The sequence below is a fragment of the Schistocerca cancellata genome, chromosome 5, assembly GCF_023864275.1.
Source record: "Schistocerca cancellata isolate TAMUIC-IGC-003103 chromosome 5, iqSchCanc2.1, whole genome shotgun sequence".
NCBI lineage: Eukaryota > Metazoa > Arthropoda > Insecta > Orthoptera > Acrididae > Schistocerca > Schistocerca cancellata.
Genome location: NC_064630.1, coordinates 15,366,026 through 15,384,997, shown reverse-complemented (window position 1 = coordinate 15,384,997; position 18,972 = coordinate 15,366,026). Strand labels below are relative to the sequence as shown.

Sequence of the window (18,972 nt, the reverse complement as noted above, 5' to 3'; positions counted from 1 at the left end):
GGCTTCCAACACTGCCAGTGTCAGGCATGCCCCTCGCCACTGTTTCGATCACCAGGCATCTACCGTGCCCTATACAGTATGACATGGCGCCAACTGCACTCACACCGCAGCACTACACAGCTTTCAGACCATACCAGGAAGAGCCTTTAATATTGTAATACCAGATGTTATGCATTATTAACTACCTTGCAATAAACGCTTGCAGATATTACTGAAAGCTGCAGTTTACTTCCTGTGCCATTGCATTGTTTATTGTTATGAAGTATGCACAAGCTTTGTCCTAAAACCTCTGACAGATTTTGCTGTCAGCAGATGTTTGTGTGGACTGTGTTTTGTTGTTGTTGTTGTTGTTATTATTGTAAATGACGTATTTCTTTTGCAACTAAAATTTTATTTTAGTGCCATTCTCTCATTTATGTTTTACTGCTGCAGTAGTGGGCTAAAGTAAAAGCCTTTGTTAGGGTATCAATTCTTACTGCTCAAAATTACAAAAATTTAACTGAAAACTAAAAGAATTAAAAATTCCTGGATTTTTCTCAGATTTCCCAGTTGTCCTGGGGCATATTACACCCTGTTGTAATACAGATGGCATTCTTTCAGTTAAAGGTTATTCTTCAGAACTGATGCCTTTTCTTTAAGTACAAAACGAACTTCCAGTTACATACATCATTAATATATGAAGAGTGTGGGTGGGCTGTGGGTTTAGGTACAGAGAGCTTTGTGGCCAAGGAGTTTGCCCACCTCTACCTATCCACATATGATGGAATCTGTTATTTATGAACCTACAAATATTAAGGAGGAGCACCAATATGCATGAAGCATGTGCTTTTGTCATACCAGTAAAGGCATACGTTCCAGAAGAACAGGTAAAGCATTATCTAAGGGAGCATGTTAAGTTTTTCTGTTGAGCCTAGATGGAAGAACATGAGGCCCTGACAAACAATCACCAACAACACTGGGTTTCTTGACGCAACTGCACAATTTTGTAAGGGCTTACTGCAGCCCATAATAAGGAATAAGAGTGGACCCAGAATGGATCGCTGTGGGGCTCCCTTCCTGATTTTTCCCTTTTTCAACTCCCAACATTGTTTGAATTATACAGCACAACTTCTTGCAGTCTGTTGGTTATGCATAATTTAAACCAGCTGTGTTTCCCATTATTAATATGACTATGGAGATAAATAGAAACAGAGTTCTTACATGGAAATAAAGTGCTTCTGGTCCCAAGTCAGTTCTTTTTAATCCTCAGTCTTCCGACTGATTTGATGCGAACTGCCACAAATTTCTCTCACGTGCCAAAATTTTCATCTCAGAGTGGCAAATTGCTTTTGAACACTATGCATGTTCTTTGATTTACCTAAAGCGTTTAATTGTGTTGATTACAAAATATTGCTCCAGAAGTTGCACCACTATGGAATACGGGGAGTAGCTCACAATCGGTTCACCACCTACTTTAACAACAGACAGCAGAAGATCTTTATTCACAGTGTTGAGAATGGCTGTGATGTGAGGTCTGAGTGGGGAACAGTCAAATGGGGGAAAGGGGGGGGGGGGTGCCCAGGGATCTGTGCTGGAGCCACTCCTGTTCCTTATTTATATAAATGATATGCCCTTTAGTATTAAAGATAATTCTGAAATATTTCTGTTTGCTGATGGTAATAAAGGATGTTATGTGCAACATTGGCTCTGTTTCAAATAGCGCAATTCATGACATTTTGGGGTAACATACCAATAAACCACATACTCTGAATTAATGTTTCTGGTGTCCGCCTGCTTAGCTGGGTGGTAACGTGCTTGCCTCCCATGCACTGGGCCTGGGTTCGATTCCCGGTCGGACTACAGATTTTCTCTGCTCAGGGACTGGGTGTTGCGTTGTCATCATTTCATCCTCGTCATTGGCCGCAATTTGCCCAATGTGGTGCCGACTGAAATAAGACTTGCACTTGGCGGCCGAACCTGAATGGGACATCCCGGCCAACAATGTCACACAATCATTTCATTTCAATGTTTCTAGTTAATTGTTAATACTTGGAACACAGCGCAAGTGAATCCAGGGAGCAATCTCATATTTGTCATTGTAATCAATGAAATCTGTTAGTGAATATGGATTTGTGACAACATTTCATTTATGGAAGCACAAATATTGATTGCTTTTAGACCCTCAGTGATAAGAAAATCCCACATAATTTTGTAGATGGTCTTATTTTTGATGCTTATCAATAACTTCATTTTTCTTATTTTATTCTCATTCCGCATTCTGTGTTCATTAGGTTGTTGATTCCACTGAACTTGTCATGTAATTCTTTCTCACTTTCATTGAGGATAGCAATGTCATTAGTAATCTTATCACTGTTATCCTTTTGCTCTGAATTTAAATGCTTCTCTTGAACTTTTCTTTTTCATTTCCATCACTGTTTCTTAATACACAGAAGAGCCAAAGAAACTGGTACATCAGCCTAATATCATGAAGGACCACCCACAAACATGCAGCAGTGCCTCAATACATTGTGGCATGGAATTGACTAATGTCTGAAGTAGTGCTAGAAGGAATTGACACCATGAATCCTGCAGGGCTGTCCATAAATCCGTAAGAGTACGCGGAGGTGAAGATCTCTTTTGAACAGCACATTGCAAGGCATTCCAGATGTGCTCAATCAATGATGTTCATGTCTGGGGAGTCTAGTAGCCAGTGGAAGTGTTTAAACTTGGAAGAGTGTTCTTGGAGCCATTCTGTAGCAATTCTGGATGTGAGAGTGTTGCATTGTTCTGCTGGAATTGTCCAAGTTCGTCGTAATGCACAGTGGATACGAATGGATGTAGGTGATCTAACATGATGCTTACGTACGTGCTACCTGTCTGACTCGTATCGAGACGTATCAGGGGTCTCTTAACCCTCCAACTGCACACGCCCCACACCATAACAGAACCTCCACCAGCTTTCACAGTCCCCTGCTGACATGCAAGTTCTATGTATTCATGAGGTCATCTACATACCAGTACACATCCATCCACTCGACACAATTTGAACTGGGACTCATCTGACCTGGCAACATGTTTCCTTTCAACAACAGTCCCATGTCAGTGTTGACGGGCCCAAGCGAGGCATAAAGCTTTGTGTCATGCAATCATCATCAAGGGTACATGAGTGGGTCTTCAGTTCTAAAAGCCCATGTCGATGACGTTACATGGTTCACACGCTGCCACTTTTTGATGGCCCACCACTGAGAACGGCAGCAATTTGCGGAAGGCTTGAACTTCGATATTGCAGTGTTATTCCAATGACAATGCACTGCGGTGACCACAGCCCTTACGAAACACATCACATGAAATCGCAATTGCCATGAGTCATGCATAGATAGCCAAATGGTAAGGCAGCTGCTCAGGTAAGCGGGAAATCTAGACTCAAGTCCCGGTCTGGCACGAAGTTTCATTGTCGTCATTCCATTCTACAGCTGATGGTAGTCATTAGTTGCAATTGCGAATTCATCTCATTTGTTGAACTTCAGTCACATTGAATGATTCTCTTCTGTCATTGGCCCCATTCTCGCAGGATCCTTCTCAGACTGCAGCGATTTAAGAGATTTGACGTTTTACCGCATTCCTCATATTCACAGTACACTCGTGAAATCGCCATATGGAAAAATCCTCACTTCATCGCTACCTCTGAGATGCTATGTCCCATCGCTCGTGTGCCAACTATAATGCCATGTTCAAACTCAGTTAAATCTTGATAGCCTGCCAGTTTAGCAGCAGTAACAGATCGAGCAAGTCTTATATAAGCTTTGTCGTCCGAAGTGCCATATTCTGCCAGTTTAAATATATCTGTTTTTGAATATGCATGCCGATACCAGTTTCTTTGGCGCTGCAGTACACTAAGGTTGAATGGTAGAGGAGAAAGGCTGCAGCCCTGCCTTACACTTTTTAATCTGGGCACTGCCTTACGCCCTTTTTAATCTGGGCACTTCTCTCTTCATTTCTCGTTGTTATTCCCCATTGGTTCTTGCATAAAATTTTATATTAACATACCTCACTGTATAGTGTATTTTTCTGAGAATTTCATTGAATTTGCAAAACTTTACACTGAACTGCTTTCACATGTTGGGACCCCTTATAAACCCAATATTTCTTCACATAATGTAATCCAGCTTGTATCTTCCTGGCTCTCTTGGATCTTGGGATGTTCACCTTCTCATTTTTAAAAAAGTGCATTAGCCATTACTGGCTAAATGGCATTGTAGAACTCAATGAAAAAGCCTGTCTGCATTATCTCGTAACTTTGCCTACTAATCCTTCCCCAAAATGGTGTTTACTGTTGCTGTCCACTTAAAAATTAAATAAATATGTGAAACACTTCTATGGTGATGATGACAAGGATGGAACAGTCCTCGCCAAGAGCTAAACCAGTGAGTAAGACAATGGCTAGGAAACAGGTCAATATGCTAGAACTGAATGAAAATCTGACAATGTATATTGTGTACAGGGTACCACAAAACATTCTGGTTAGCTAAGCAGATTGACTTGCCCTGATACTACAGACTCTCACCAGAGATATGTCTACATTTTATACATTGGTTTGAAATTAAAAACTGAGAAGATTCGTCTGAACTCTGAAATTTTGTAACTGTTCTGGTGACCAATGAAACCATTTTTTCATTTTGATACCGAGATGGAGGCAAGCACCCAAAGGGAAGATCAATGTTCATATGTATAAGCTACAGGATTTATTGAACTACTTTATTTAATTAACTGAAAATGATTAAGCAATTAAGACTATGTAGACTGGTGCACAGGTATACTGCATAACATAAACTCCCAGAGCACTGGAGTCAGTGAGTGAGCTGACTCAGCAAGGACACATTGTGTGGGAGACACGAGTTTTCCATTTCTGTGATACTGTTTGTTCTCATGATCTTGCTGCTTCAAATTACTTCATGTGCACCTATTTCAAAAGAGGAGGGGGTTTTCCTTCCCATGCTTGCTAACATCAAGAACTTAAAACCACATATTTGAGCAGTTGAGGAAACTGAGCACCTACACTCAGAAAGAGTATTAGATAGGTTCATGAAGTCTTGCAGTAATGCCTTTTGACTGGTCAGTGAACGCCTGCCGGATTCTCAAAATAAATAAATAAATAAATAAATAAATACAATAAATAAATAAATAAATAAATAAATAAATAAAAATAAAAAAAATTATACAGTAACAACATGTCTCCAATGTTGTCTAGCAAACTGCCAGTTTCATTGAAGTCTGTTGTGTGTTTACAATTGATTATATTTAAATCATTTAATACAACAAAAACCTACATTCAAATAATGAGAAACATTAACAGCAACATGACAGTATTTCCATAGTTATCAGAAAATTGAGTTTGCTTACCAACAGGAACACATATGGCTGATGCTGAATATTCCTGTCCAAGTGATTTCACTTTTCCCATTACCACCGCCATAACATCATTAGGAGAAATCGAACCACATGACAGTATCTCCGCTTCAATGATTTTTCGCCATATTGCTTCGATGAGATAAGCATCAAGGTGACCGGCACAGTGCACAATTGCCAGCTTGCAATCCCACAACCCAAAAGGCTCAGCGTAGTCTTCATACAACTGCACATGAAATTAGTGACATAGCATATCATCGTGTTATTAAGTATTTTTTTAATATCTAATCATGACAAAATTATGACATTTTATGGCTGCAGTTCACAAGGTACCTATAATCTACTCTAAAGTTATTTTGTTATCCAGCATGGAGGAAAATAACCTGGAGAGGCCAGAGGTGGGTCGAGGACACCAAATCAAGCAAATTTTTCCAGATAGCCATAGATTGTAAATGTACTGCTGTGGAGTTACGTCCATAGATCAACAGCCAATCAGCGAGGAATATGCAGAAGTGTTTGCATTTAAATTAACTTGCCCCACATAATGCCTGCTATGCTAAAATGGTCAGGTACTAATTAAATAAACTGAATGAGCTGTGTCAGCTCATACCAAGTGTAGTCTGTAGATCGAATTTCTGGTTCGTTTCCTTCCAGTTGCCACACGGCACTCTTGTGCCTTGTCTTCTGGTTTTAAATGTTTGCAAGGTGAGCGAGAGTGGAACAGACAGCCATCAGGGATGATGAGAAGGAAGTCGGTTGGAGGAAACATGTTGTCAGGTGCTGGTGGTCACTGTCTTCACTGATCCTCTCTGAGGGACTCATTACAACGGGAATGACTTTGATCATCATTAGCTGATTTCGGTGCTCTGAAAGGCCACCTCTTTCCTGTTGCCGAGCAGTGCTGTGAGATCTGGTTTGGCGGTGTTAGTGACCTCTGGTGTTACTGCTCTGCCCTATGTGATTCTTCCCTGAGTTATGAATTTGTGCTTTCCAGGAAGTTTGGATCTGCTGTTCGTGTGGTCTGTATCGCTTATAGAAACTGTTAGAGCCTGCCCAACTCCATGTATGCTGACTGCCCTGTGTTGCTTTCCTGAAAAGTAATTTAATTGTGGTGATGTTTTTTCCTGTTTGGTTTTAAGATACCTCTTGCAGCAGAGTTACTTTCACCATGGCAAACCTTCTCCCAGAGTTTCACCATGCCAAATGATGCCCAACATTATTACTTTTACCTTCTGTGCAAGCAGCTGGGAGTGTGACAGCGTTTGCAGGTGCTGCTGGTACTGTAACGAACATTTATGATTAATGTGTTCTTTTAATTATGTTTCAGATTCTGTTCTGGCCAGATCTATTAGTATGCTGAGTGCGCTGCCAGAGAGCTGTGACATTTTTTGTGTAGGCACCCTCGTGTGTTGTGAAGCGAGATTCCTTATCTGGCTCCTGGACCTAACTGGATCTGTGAGACATCTCGCCCTGGTATGTGACCATTATATTATTAATGGACAGAGGATTCCAACTCTGCAGGGAAGTTCAAAATTGTTATTCAAAATCAACTTAGACTATGTCTGTAGCTTGATTATATTAATATACTTATTCTTGGTTCTCACCAGTGTTTAAATTGCACTATTCTTACAATTCTTAGTTTAGTCTGTCAGTCACCATTTCTTGCCTATTTTAACTTATCCAGGATTGCTTGTTCAGGCAGCTATATGCTGAAAGTACTAATTGACTTGTTCATGTTTCCAGGCAAGCAGCTGGGAGTGTGACAGCGTTTGCAGGTGCTGCTGGTACTGTAACGAACATTTATGATTAATGTGTTCTTTTAATTATGTTTCAGATTCTGTTCTGGCCAGATCTATTAGTATGCTGAGTGCGCTGCCAGAGAGCTGTGACATTTTTTGTGTAGGCACCCTCGTGTGTTGTGAGGCGAGATTCATTATCTGGCTCCTGGACCTAACTGGATCTGTGAGACATCTCGCCCTGGTATGTGACCATTATATTATTAATGGACAGAGGATTCCAACTCTGCAGGGAAGTTCAAAATTGTTATTCAAAATCAACTTAGACTATGTCTGTAGCTTGATTATATTAATATACTTATTCTTGGTTCTCACCAGTGTTTAAATTGCACTATTCTTACAATTCTTAGTTTAGTCTGTCAGTCACCATTTCTTGCCTATTTTAACTTATCCAGGATTGCTTGTTCAGGCAGCTATATGCTGAAAGTACTAATTGACTTGTTCATGTTTCCAGGCACCTTATTATCGCATGACACTTATTTTGAGAGTGTCAAGCTGTTGCCTGATGGTTCAGCTACTGTTTCTGCAAGCTATGCGTGCAACTGGTCCACTCTGACAAGAGGGAGTGCACCGGTGGCACAAAATTACTGACCAGTGTTTAGGATTCGCCACTAGCATTATCTTGTGTGAAGGTGTTCCATGAAAAGGTGACTGCTGTTTAAGTTAAGTCTTATCTTCACGAGTTCACGTGGGCCTAAACATTTTCAGAGTTCATGCATTTCTTTGGCTTTTTACTTTATCCCTTTTGGTACTGTGTCCTTTTTGTATCAACTTTTCCCTAGTCTTCCACACCATTTTTTGGCCCTTGTATTTGCTCAAATTTGTTAGCTCTCTCAAAGGACTGTGTTAAGTATTGGTCTGCAATTTAAAAACATTCTGCTAGCTTGGTACATTTAAATTTGTTTAAACATTTTTACTAAGCTTGTGTTAGTTGTTGTTACATTGGACTTTTAAAAATCTTGCTTTGAATTGTTCACGTCTCTTAAGGGACCTTGTTGTATCATGCCACTAGCGCATGCGAGAGAGTGGGCAGAGAGTGGGCAGAGAGTGGGCAGAGAGTGGGCAGAGAGTGGGCAGAGAGTGGGCAGAGAGTGGGCAGAGAGTGGGCAGAGAGTGGGCAGAGAGTGGGCAGAGAGTGGGCAGAGAGTGGGCAGAGAGTGGGCAGAGAGTGGGCAGAGAGTGGGCAGAGAGTGGGCAGAGAGTGGGCAGAGAGTGGGCAGAGAGTGGGCAGAGAGTGGGCAGAGAGTGGGCAGAGAGTGGGCAGAGAGTGGGCAGAGAGTGGGCAGAGAGTGGGCAGAGAGTGGGCAGAGAGTGGGCAGAGAGTGGGCAGAGAGTGGGCAGAGAGTGGGCAGAGAGTGGGCAGAGAGTGGGCAGAGAGTGGGCAGAGAGTGGGCAGAGAGTGGGCAGAGAGTGGGCAGAGAGTGGGCAGAGAGTGGGCAGAGAGTGGGCAGAGAGTGGGCAGAGAGTGGGCAGAGAGTGGGCAGAGAGTGGGCAGAGAGTGGGCAGAGAGTGGGCAGAGAGTGGGCAGAGAGTGGGCAGAGAGTGGGCAGAGAGTGGGCAGAGAGTGGGCAGAGAGTGGGCAGAGAGTGGGCAGAGAGTGGGCAGAGAGTGGGCAGAGAGTGGGCAGAGAGTGGGCAGAGAGTGGGCAGAGAGTGGGCAGAGAGTGGGCAGAGAGTGGGCAGAGAGTGGGCAGAGAGTGGGCAGAGAGTGGGCAGAGAGTGGGCAGAGAGTGGGCAGAGAGTGGGCAGAGAGTGGGCAGAGAGTGGGCAGAGAGTGGGCAGAGAGTGGGCAGAGAGTGGGCAGAGAGTGGGCAGAGAGTGGGCAGAGAGTGGGCAGAGAGTGGGCAGAGAGTGGGCAGAGAGTGGGCAGAGAGTGGGCAGAGAGTGGGCAGAGAGTGGGCAGAGAGTGGGCAGAGAGTGGGCAGAGAGTGGGCAGAGAGTGGGCAGAGAGTGGGCAGAGAGTGGGCAGAGAGTGGGCAGAGAGTGGGCAGAGAGTGGGCAGAGAGTGGGCAGAGAGTGGGCAGAGAGTGGGCAGAGAGTGGGCAGAGAGTGGGCAGAGAGTGGGCAGAGAGTGGGCAGAGAGTGGGCAGAGAGTGGGCAGAGAGTGGGCAGAGAGTGGGCAGAGAGTGGGCAGAGAGTGGGCAGAGAGTGGGCAGAGAGTGGGCAGAGAGTGGGCAGAGAGTGGGCAGAGAGTGGGCAGAGAGTGGGCAGAGAGTGGGCAGAGAGTGGGCAGAGAGTGGGCAGAGAGTGGGCAGAGAGTGGGCAGAGAGTGGGCAGAGAGTGGGCAGAGAGTGGGCAGAGAGTGGGCAGAGAGTGGGCAGAGAGTGGGCAGAGAGTGGGCAGAGAGTGGGCAGAGAGTGGGCAGAGAGTGGGCAGAGAGTGGGCAGAGAGTGGGCAGAGAGTGGGCAGAGAGTGGGCAGAGAGTGGGCAGAGAGTGGGCAGAGAGTGGGCAGAGAGTGGGCAGAGAGTGGGCAGAGAGTGGGCAGAGAGTGGGCAGAGAGTGGGCAGAGAGTGGGCAGAGAGTGGGCAGAGAGTGGGCAGAGAGTGGGCAGAGAGTGGGCAGAGAGTGGGCAGAGAGTGGGCAGAGAGTGGGCAGAGAGTGGGCAGAGAGTGGGCAGAGAGTGGGCAGAGAGTGGGCAGAGAGTGGGCAGAGAGTGGGCAGAGAGTGGGCAGAGAGTGGGCAGAGAGTGGGCAGAGAGTGGGCAGAGAGTGGGCAGAGAGTGGGCAGAGAGTGGGCAGAGAGTGGGCAGAGAGTGGGCAGAGAGTGGGCAGAGAGTGGGCAGAGAGTGGGCAGAGAGTGGGCAGAGAGTGGGCAGAGAGTGGGCAGAGAGTGGGCAGAGAGTGGGCAGAGAGTGGGCAGAGAGTGGGCAGAGAGTGGGCAGAGAGTGGGCAGAGAGTGGGCAGAGAGTGGGCAGAGAGTGGGCAGAGAGTGGGCAGAGAGTGGGCAGAGAGTGGGCAGAGAGTGGGCAGAGAGTGGGCAGAGAGTGGGCAGAGAGTGGGCAGAGAGTGGGCAGAGAGTGGGCAGAGAGTGGGCAGAGAGTGGGCAGAGAGTGGGCAGAGAGTGGGCAGAGAGTGGGCAGAGAGTGGGCAGAGAGTGGGCAGAGAGTGGGCAGAGAGTGGGCAGAGAGTGGGCAGAGAGTGGGCAGAGAGTGGGCAGAGAGTGGGCAGAGAGTGGGCAGAGAGTGGGCAGAGAGTGGGCAGAGAGTGGGCAGAGAGTGGGCAGAGAGTGGGCAGAGAGTGGGCAGAGAGTGGGCAGAGAGTGGGCAGAGAGTGGGCAGAGAGTGGGCAGAGAGTGGGCAGAGAGTGGGCAGAGAGTGGGCAGAGAGTGGGCAGAGAGTGGGCAGAGAGTGGGCAGAGAGTGGGCAGAGAGTGGGCAGAGAGTGGGCAGAGAGTGGGCAGAGAGTGGGCAGAGAGTGGGCAGAGAGTGGGCAGAGAGTGGGCAGAGAGTGGGCAGAGAGTGGGCAGAGAGTGGGCAGAGAGTGGGCAGAGAGTGGGCAGAGAGTGGGCAGAGAGTGGGCAGAGAGTGGGCAGAGAGTGGGCAGAGAGTGGGCAGAGAGTGGGCAGAGAGTGGGCAGAGAGTGGGCAGAGAGTGGGCAGAGAGTGGGCAGAGAGTGGGCAGAGAGTGGGCAGAGAGTGGGCAGAGAGTGGGCAGAGAGTGGGCAGAGAGTGGGCAGAGAGTGGGCAGAGAGTGGGCAGAGAGTGGGCAGAGAGTGGGCAGAGAGTGGGCAGAGAGTGGGCAGAGAGTGGGCAGAGAGTGGGCAGAGAGTGGGCAGAGAGTGGGCAGAGAGTGGGCAGAGAGTGGGCAGAGAGTGGGCAGAGAGTGGGCAGAGAGTGGGCAGAGAGTGGGCAGAGAGTGGGCAGAGAGTGGGCAGAGAGTGGGCAGAGAGTGGGCAGAGAGTGGGCAGAGAGTGGGCAGAGAGTGGGCAGAGAGTGGGCAGAGAGTGGGCAGAGAGTGGGCAGAGAGTGGGCAGAGAGTGGGCAGAGAGTGGGCAGAGAGTGGGCAGAGAGTGGGCAGAGAGTGGGCAGAGAGTGGGCAGAGAGTGGGCAGAGAGTGGGCAGAGAGTGGGCAGAGAGTGGGCAGAGAGTGGGCAGAGAGTGGGCAGAGAGTGGGCAGAGAGTGGGCAGAGAGTGGGCAGAGAGTGGGCAGAGAGTGGGCAGAGAGTGGGCAGAGAGTGGGCAGAGAGTGGGCAGAGAGTGGGCAGAGAGTGGGCAGAGAGTGGGCAGAGAGTGGGCAGAGAGTGGGCAGAGAGTGGGCAGAGAGTGGGCAGAGAGTGGGCAGAGAGTGGGCAGAGAGTGGGCAGAGAGTGGGCAGAGAGTGGGCAGAGAGTGGGCAGAGAGTGGGCAGCGCCTACTCACCCTCAATACGTTCTTTTAGTTTGTACCACTCACATCAGTTGTTCTGTGTATCACTTATATTACACCTTCTGTATGATTCTTTTGTCTTGTCTGTGGAGTCACCAGAGGCTTATTTCTATTCTTGTTCAGAGGTTTATGTATAAAGCAGTATTTGCATTACTTGGATCAGTTTTGTGCATTACTTGGTTATTACACAACTGGGGATGAGTTGGAATGGCTTCCGTGTGTGCAGTCTTTTAAGTGCAGTTTCATGAGGTTTAGTCATATGGACATTGTGATACTGGTCCCGATGCAACAACTTACTTCGGCAGTGACCACTTTTGTCGGCTTTCATTAACAGACAAGGTACCATTCCACCAGTCTACCTGCCCATTTTTCTTCCATATGATGATTCAGCTGAGTTCTGGGAGTTTATGAAAAAAAGACAACTTTTTTGGCTTCTAGTGTGACAAGTCCGAATTTGAACAAAGCCTACTTCCTCTCGTGGATTCCACCCAAGGTGTATCACTTACTGTGTCAGCTTGCTGTCTTACAAGAACTGGCAGCTCTTACTTCTGATCACATGTACAATTTATTGTCCAACCACCATTGCAAATGAACTCGTGTCATGCCACGAGAAACCAAGCCAGTCAGTCACACATGGCCTGGGCTGCCAAACTTCATGAACTTAGCCGAAAGTATCAATTCATTATTGATGCCCATAATACCCCTATACAGATGCTATGGTGCGTGACCCAATAATAAGTTTAGCTCTGGACAAGGTAGTGTGCCAGAAGGCTTCACTATGTGACCACCCCCACTGGAAGAAGTTTTGCAAATAGCACAATCTTTGGAAGTGCTGTGGTAGCAGGCAACCGAATTGAAGTGTGACAAAGTGTGGCAGTAGTGTCACAAGATGTGCCAACTATGATGACAGATAGCTTGCATGAGGCGGCAGTGGTGACAGCATTGGTAAGCAAGTGGGCCCAGCGGAGAGCACACCAAAGCAGCTGCGACCGCCACAGTGCCAGTATTCTCTGTTTCCGTCTTGTCCTCTTTGTCCCCATGTGTCATTTGCCGAAGATTGCTCAGGATATGGACATGGGCGTTAACTGTGTGACTCCAAATCTTGTGAGTTTTCCCCAAGTTGTTTATCGAGTTAAATGTTCCTTGTCAAATGCTCCAGCTACAGGTCGACATACGTGCTGCAGTGATGTCATTTAATTTTCAACGTATGAAACCGGCCACGCAGGAGCTGGTCAGTTATGACAAACAGAACACTGCACTGTTGGGACCATTTATGGCATCTGCCTCTTACAAGTTAGTGGTTCGTTCCATTACATTTTTTGTGGTTGCTGATGCCAACGTTGAAAATTTGTTTGGGATGAATGCATTACAGGCATTTGGATTTTCTAACACCAATGCAGTTCACCTTGTGTCCGATCAGGCACAGTACATAAGAGAGAGAATTGGAAACACGAGTTTTCGGACTAATTTTCGGAAGGTATAAGGTGTGCTACAAATTTTTCTACTCATATTTCTTTGAAATCCACACCTTGGGGTCATTTTTGTCTTGCACGTCCTATTCCTGTTGCCCGGAAAGATCAAGTGAAATCAGAATTGGATGGCTTCAATCTCTAGTGGTGGTGCAACCTGTTATGGCTAGGAGGAACTGTTGGCAAAAATATTGGGCGGAGGGTGGGGGGTGGTGGCAGTACTCCTGTAAAATTGATTTTTCTGAAGCATATCTGCAGGTCCTGTGGATGAAGAGTCTCGCCTAGTTCTGGTTTTGAATACTTCTTTTGGTCTCTATCAATATTTGTGTCACCATTTTAGTGTGACTAGCTCTCCTGCTATCTTCCAATGATTATGCCTGTCCTGGGTTGATATAGTTGTCACTGGCTCTTCCAAGGCCAACCACTTGAAAAATTCGTGCACCTTGTTTTCTGCCTTACAGTCAGCCAGCTTATGGTGTAAGCTTGCGAGATCTCCATTTTTCAACCTTCTATTGTTTATTTGGGATTCAAGGTCTTGCAGAATGGGGTTCTTCCGCTGCCAAACTACATCTCCACTGTTACGTCTATGCCTCGCCCCTCATCCACGAAGGCGTTTCAGGGCTTTCTAGGGAAGATAGCCATAAATTCCTGCCAGGTGCTGCCACATTGGCCCACCCATTGCATTCCTTACTATGCAAGAATGTACCATTTTGTCGGCATCCAGATTATGCACGTGCTTTTCAAATGTTGAAAACTAATGTCAGCCCTTTGTGTAGCTACGTTCTCCCTGGACGACCATACAGCTTTGGCAACTGGCCTCACAGTACGGCCTTGGCGCGGTCCCAGCACACCAATATGCCAACGACTGATTGACCTGTCGCTTTCACCTCTAAATCTCCCACCGTGGCCCAGCAGTCTTACTCTCAGATGGAAAAAAGAGGCTCTTGCCAGAGTCTACACTCTCCACAAATTTAGTGTTTTTTGTATGGCTCCAAGTTTCACTTTCTTACTGACCATAAATCCTCGGTTTCCTTGTTTCAATGTTACACTTCCTCCCCTGATGAGGTAGCATACCGCTGACAATGCTGGGCATTATTTTTGTCCTGCTACAATTACGAAATCCATTATGGAACTATGTATAAACATGATAATGTTGATGCTGTGTCCCACCTTCCTATAGGTTGTGATCATGACTGACATGTTTTTTGGCCAGGGATTGATGGTGAAATTGTCCGTTTCATTGAGGCTTGTAAGCAGTGTGCCCAACAAGAGGCAGCTTCCAGGACATCTTTGTCCTGATACTCCTTTCTATAATGGCCATGGGAACACATTGATGTAGATTTTGTGGGTCCCTTCTTCAATTCCTACTGGCTCTTTGTTGTGGATATATTTTCCCAGTTTCCTTACATTCTCTGGTGTGTGTGTGTGTGTGTGTGTGTGTGTGTGTGTGTGTGTGTGTGTGTGTGTGTGTGTGTGTGCGTGGTGTGGGCGCGCGCGCGTGTTGATGTCTACTGTGTTCACAATTCATATGCTTTTGAGTTTTTTTTTTTCTTCTTCTATTGTGGGGTTGCCTTGTATATTAGTTTCCAACAATGGGCCCCATTTTGTTTCTCATACCTTTGCTCCAATCACAGCATTTGCTTCATTGTGGCTCCGCCATTCAACCCTCAACCCTCAGTCGAATGAGGAGGCTGAATGACTAGCACGTATGTTCATGAATAAGTTTGTTGTGGATTCTGCGACAGATGACGTCCTTTATGATGTATGGCTGGTGTAGCACTTTGATCAGTTTTGCCCCTGCTCACTGCTGGAAGCTACTGGTTCATGGGTGTGGCCCCCCGTCGCTGAACTCTCTATCTCACGCCCATTGTTCCCTGCTGTGGAGGCGCTCCTATCCCACTACTTGTCTCCTCCGCGTGTGGTGCCCTTGGGTTCCAGCTTCCTGATGCCAAACCATTTCCAGCCTCCGGTCTGCTGTCGCAGCCTGCTGTTCTGGTCGGGCCTGTCTCCACCTGCCCTCTTACCTTCATCACCTCAGCCATCATTTCCAGTCGGTCCAGCTCCGTCTCCTCTGCACGGAGACCTGCCCTGCTGATGACAACGCAGAGATGGCAATGGCACCCTCCTGCCTGGCGCTGTTGTCGGGTGCCGCGTGGGGCCCCCACCCTCGGTCAGACCCTTGTCTCCACGCTTCCCGGCACTATGCCCCACCCCACTGCCAGCACCAGCTGCTACCACTCCATATCTGATGGATGTTTTTCTCATTGGACCACTGACATCTCATCCATCCCTCTTCACATGAGCAACACGTGTGCTGTATGTTGCTATGAATGCATGCGAGTGTGAGTGTGAGTGTGCTGAGTGCAGTGTCGCCGTGCGTGCGTACTTAGATCAATTTCCAACTGTATACGTGTGGGCCAGCCACTAGAGGCCACTTGTAGGAAGCGTGCACATGGCACCGTCTCCACCACACCATCTACCAGCTATATCTGGCTTTATTCGATCAGTTTCGTGTATTACTTAGTTACTATAGAGCATGTTAAATTTTGGTCTGTAATTTAAAATGAGTGTTAGCTTGGACATTCAAATTCGTTTAAATATTTTACCGGTTACTAAATTTGTGCTAGCAGTTGTTACACTTGACCTTCAAAAACTTCCATTGAAATTTGTCAGGTTTCTTAGAGGACTGCGTTAAATCTTTGGTCTGTAATTTAAAACTATTGTGTTTTACTACTGAAACCTTTAAACAATTTTGGCTTAACAGCTGAAGCCAGATGAACTTCAAATTCCTATCCATGGCTTGTTACATTACACACAAACTTTTTGTGATGCATACTGTGTAAAGTTGACTAATAAATAAACTACTGGTATGCTATGAGTACTGTAATTCTATTGCACTATTAAGATAATAAGTTGTACTGCAGAAACAACACTGCGGTAAAATAGTCCCCATAAGACAGTATACGGTGTAATGTTGTTAATAATAAAATCTTAAGGCTACACATTTTAATTTTGTGAATAACTTTTGAACAAGTACAGCAGCAGCAGCAGCAGCAGCAGCTTAGTCAGACATAACTGCACTGCTAGACACACTCACTCAAATATACTTGCTTATTGGACAAACTTTTACGTGCTCACTGCCCTTGTGTCTGTTGGCTCTCATTCTATGACCGTAGCTCACATTGCTGCCTTCCCAACATATGTTATATGGAAAATTAGCTGAAAATAAATAAGGAACGAAGGTTGCAACCTAATGCCCTACAACACTACTATAAGAGGGTACTGACATTGTTTCTCAGGCCTGTGAACAAGACACAGGAGGAGGAGGAGGAGGAGGAGGACAGGGTATGGAGAGGGGGGCGGCAGTTCATATACGGGGAGGGGGGAACTAAATTAGTTACAAATTACGGCGTGCACACACTTAGGCAACATGTAAATGTCTAAATATGACTACAGATTTTCGGATTTAGATTATGACATGTTCAATATGCCTGCCATCACTGGCGATCATGTGGCATAGATAACTAGTGAAATACTGCACGACCAGCTGAAGTGTTGAAACATCAATGCCGTCAATGACTTCCTGAATGGCTGTTTTCAGCCCAGCAATTGTTTTGGGGTTATTGCTGTACACTATGTCTTTAATATAGCCCCACAGAAAGGAGTCTCATGTATTCAGATCCAGAGAATATGGTGGCCAAACATGGTCCCTCCTCCAGGACATCAAACTCTCTCCTGCTTCGATGGGGTTGAGCTCTGTCTTGCATGAACCACATTTTGTTGAAATCAGGGTCACTTTGGATAATGGGATAAAATCATCTTCCAAGACCTTCATGTACCATTCAGTAGTCACCATGCCATGAAGGAATATCGCACAAATTATTCTGTGACTGGACGTTGCACACCGCACAGTCACCCGTTGAGGGTGAAGAGACTTCTCAATCATGAAATGCGGACTCTCAGTCCCCAAATGCATCAATTTTGTTTATTGACGAACTCATCCAAATTAAAGCGAGCTTTGTCGCTAAACCATATTCACATACTAATTCCATTCGTGCCCCGTTGCGGTCGACCGTGCAGTTTAAATGTCTTAATGCAAACCGTTCGGAAGTTGTGATGATTTTATTTCATTAAGTTCAATAACTGTTACCCTATTCCATTAATGAAATTCAATGCTTTAACACAGGCAGCTAGAGAATCAGTATTAAATAAAGATAGAGAAAGAAAATTGATGACACCATACTTACTATTTAAAGTGGGGAACTTACTATTTATATTTGAAATTCTCTCGTCAAGTAACAGTATGTACTCAGTTCAAATGTGACAAACTTCTCACACTAGCAGAGGATGTTTTGTTGGAATAGGAGCGTATGAGAATTTTATCATCATCAGCACCCCAAAATCGGACTGCTGATCTTGTTAGTGGCCACTGTATCACATCCACACAACAAGGAAGGTTCACCATTCCTCCTTTCAGTGCTTTTCCTCTCAATGATGCTAACTCTGAACAGGAAAGTCGCAACTAACAACGGTGGGGACTGTGTTAAGGTATGTTATAACAGTTCCTCACTTTCCTGGGTTGGTTACTCTTGTTACATGGCATAATCTTAAATTCACTCAATGGGTTTGCAGTAGCTAAATGGAGCCCTGGGGGTTGCCTGATGTACTTCATAAGCAGAGTACATGTTCTGCAGGAGTGTGCAGATTAGAACATTGTTCTCTCATTTACGCCTCATCTATTCCAACACCTTTATAACGGCTATCAGTTCAGCATTAAATGGAGAAAATTAACCCTGAAGGCAAAGACAATGCAAGGAGGAATGCAGGTATCGTCTGTATATATTCTGATTGAGAACGTGATAGAATGAAGACCAAAACCCTAGGTTTCACACATATTATTTTCTTAAATTTCTTTTAAAATTGTTCCTTAGTATCACGAGAGGCTTAACCTCCTGCAATCTGAGACATTTAAACCATTCTCGTTGGACTTAGTATACATCTGAAGAATGCCATAAGTCTCTGTGCCAAAATGCCATAGCAGAAATTGACATTAGCAGTAGTTGTTCTGAAATTTCAGAGAACATTATTCAACCCCGTTGTAAGCCAGCCATTACCCCTACATAAATTTCTAAAATTGGCTGAGCTGATCTTAATACTTTAGAGTGGAAGCATTGATGATTTGGTGGATTTTGTTCATCATACTAATTCTTAGCCACTGCTATGATATTGTACAACACCCTGCTGTAAAGCCTAGTTTACCTTCTGGACTATTTATTATCAAGATATTTTAACATCCCCCCCCCCCCCCCCCCACACACACACACACACACACACACACACACACACACACACACACACACACACACACACACACACACACACACAGAGAGAGAGAGAGAGAGAGAGAGAGAGAGAGAGAGAGAGAGAGTGTGTGTGTGTGTGTGTGTGTGTGTGTGTGTGTGTGTCAGTCTTGACCTTGCACATGTAACAGTAATTTTTAAGATAAAAAATTGTTCTCCCCACAGCAAAGGTGTACTGCTTCACAAATGCATTGCCATGATAATAAGAATGATTAAAGGGGAAATAGATAAAAATATTTATAAGCAGTTGCTATAAACCTGGAAGTCAGAAATTTTTCTTCCAAAGTATGTCATATCATCAGAAACCCATTAGATAAAACATAGCTGAAAATACACAATTTCTACAACAAAGAGAAAAAAAGGATAATAAATCGGGGTAAGGTTGAATTAAAAGGGCAAGAAAATGGTGCCTAAAATGGACTGTACATCCTTACTGCCCTGGCATTAATTGTGCACAATACAGCATTTTATTGAAGTATGTTTCTTATTAGCAGACATGAAATTGGATAACTGTAGAAGTAAGTACAGAGAAACTCTGATAGTTAAAGAATATCACTGTTGAAAGATGATATGTGGGACTGACGCTTTCTGTGATAAAATC

General features: G+C 45.5%; 1 protein-coding gene across 1 annotated transcript in view; it reads right to left on the bottom strand.

Moving 5' to 3' along the window:
* The window catches only part of LOC126187878 (nuclear pore complex protein Nup155), a 261,223-nt gene that overhangs the window by 20,822 nt on the left and 221,429 nt on the right, over positions 1–18,972 (bottom strand). The window contains 1 exon segment of the mRNA XM_049929211.1: positions 5,380–5,611. Within this exon segment, the coding sequence (XP_049785168.1) occupies positions 5,380–5,611 (232 nt within the window).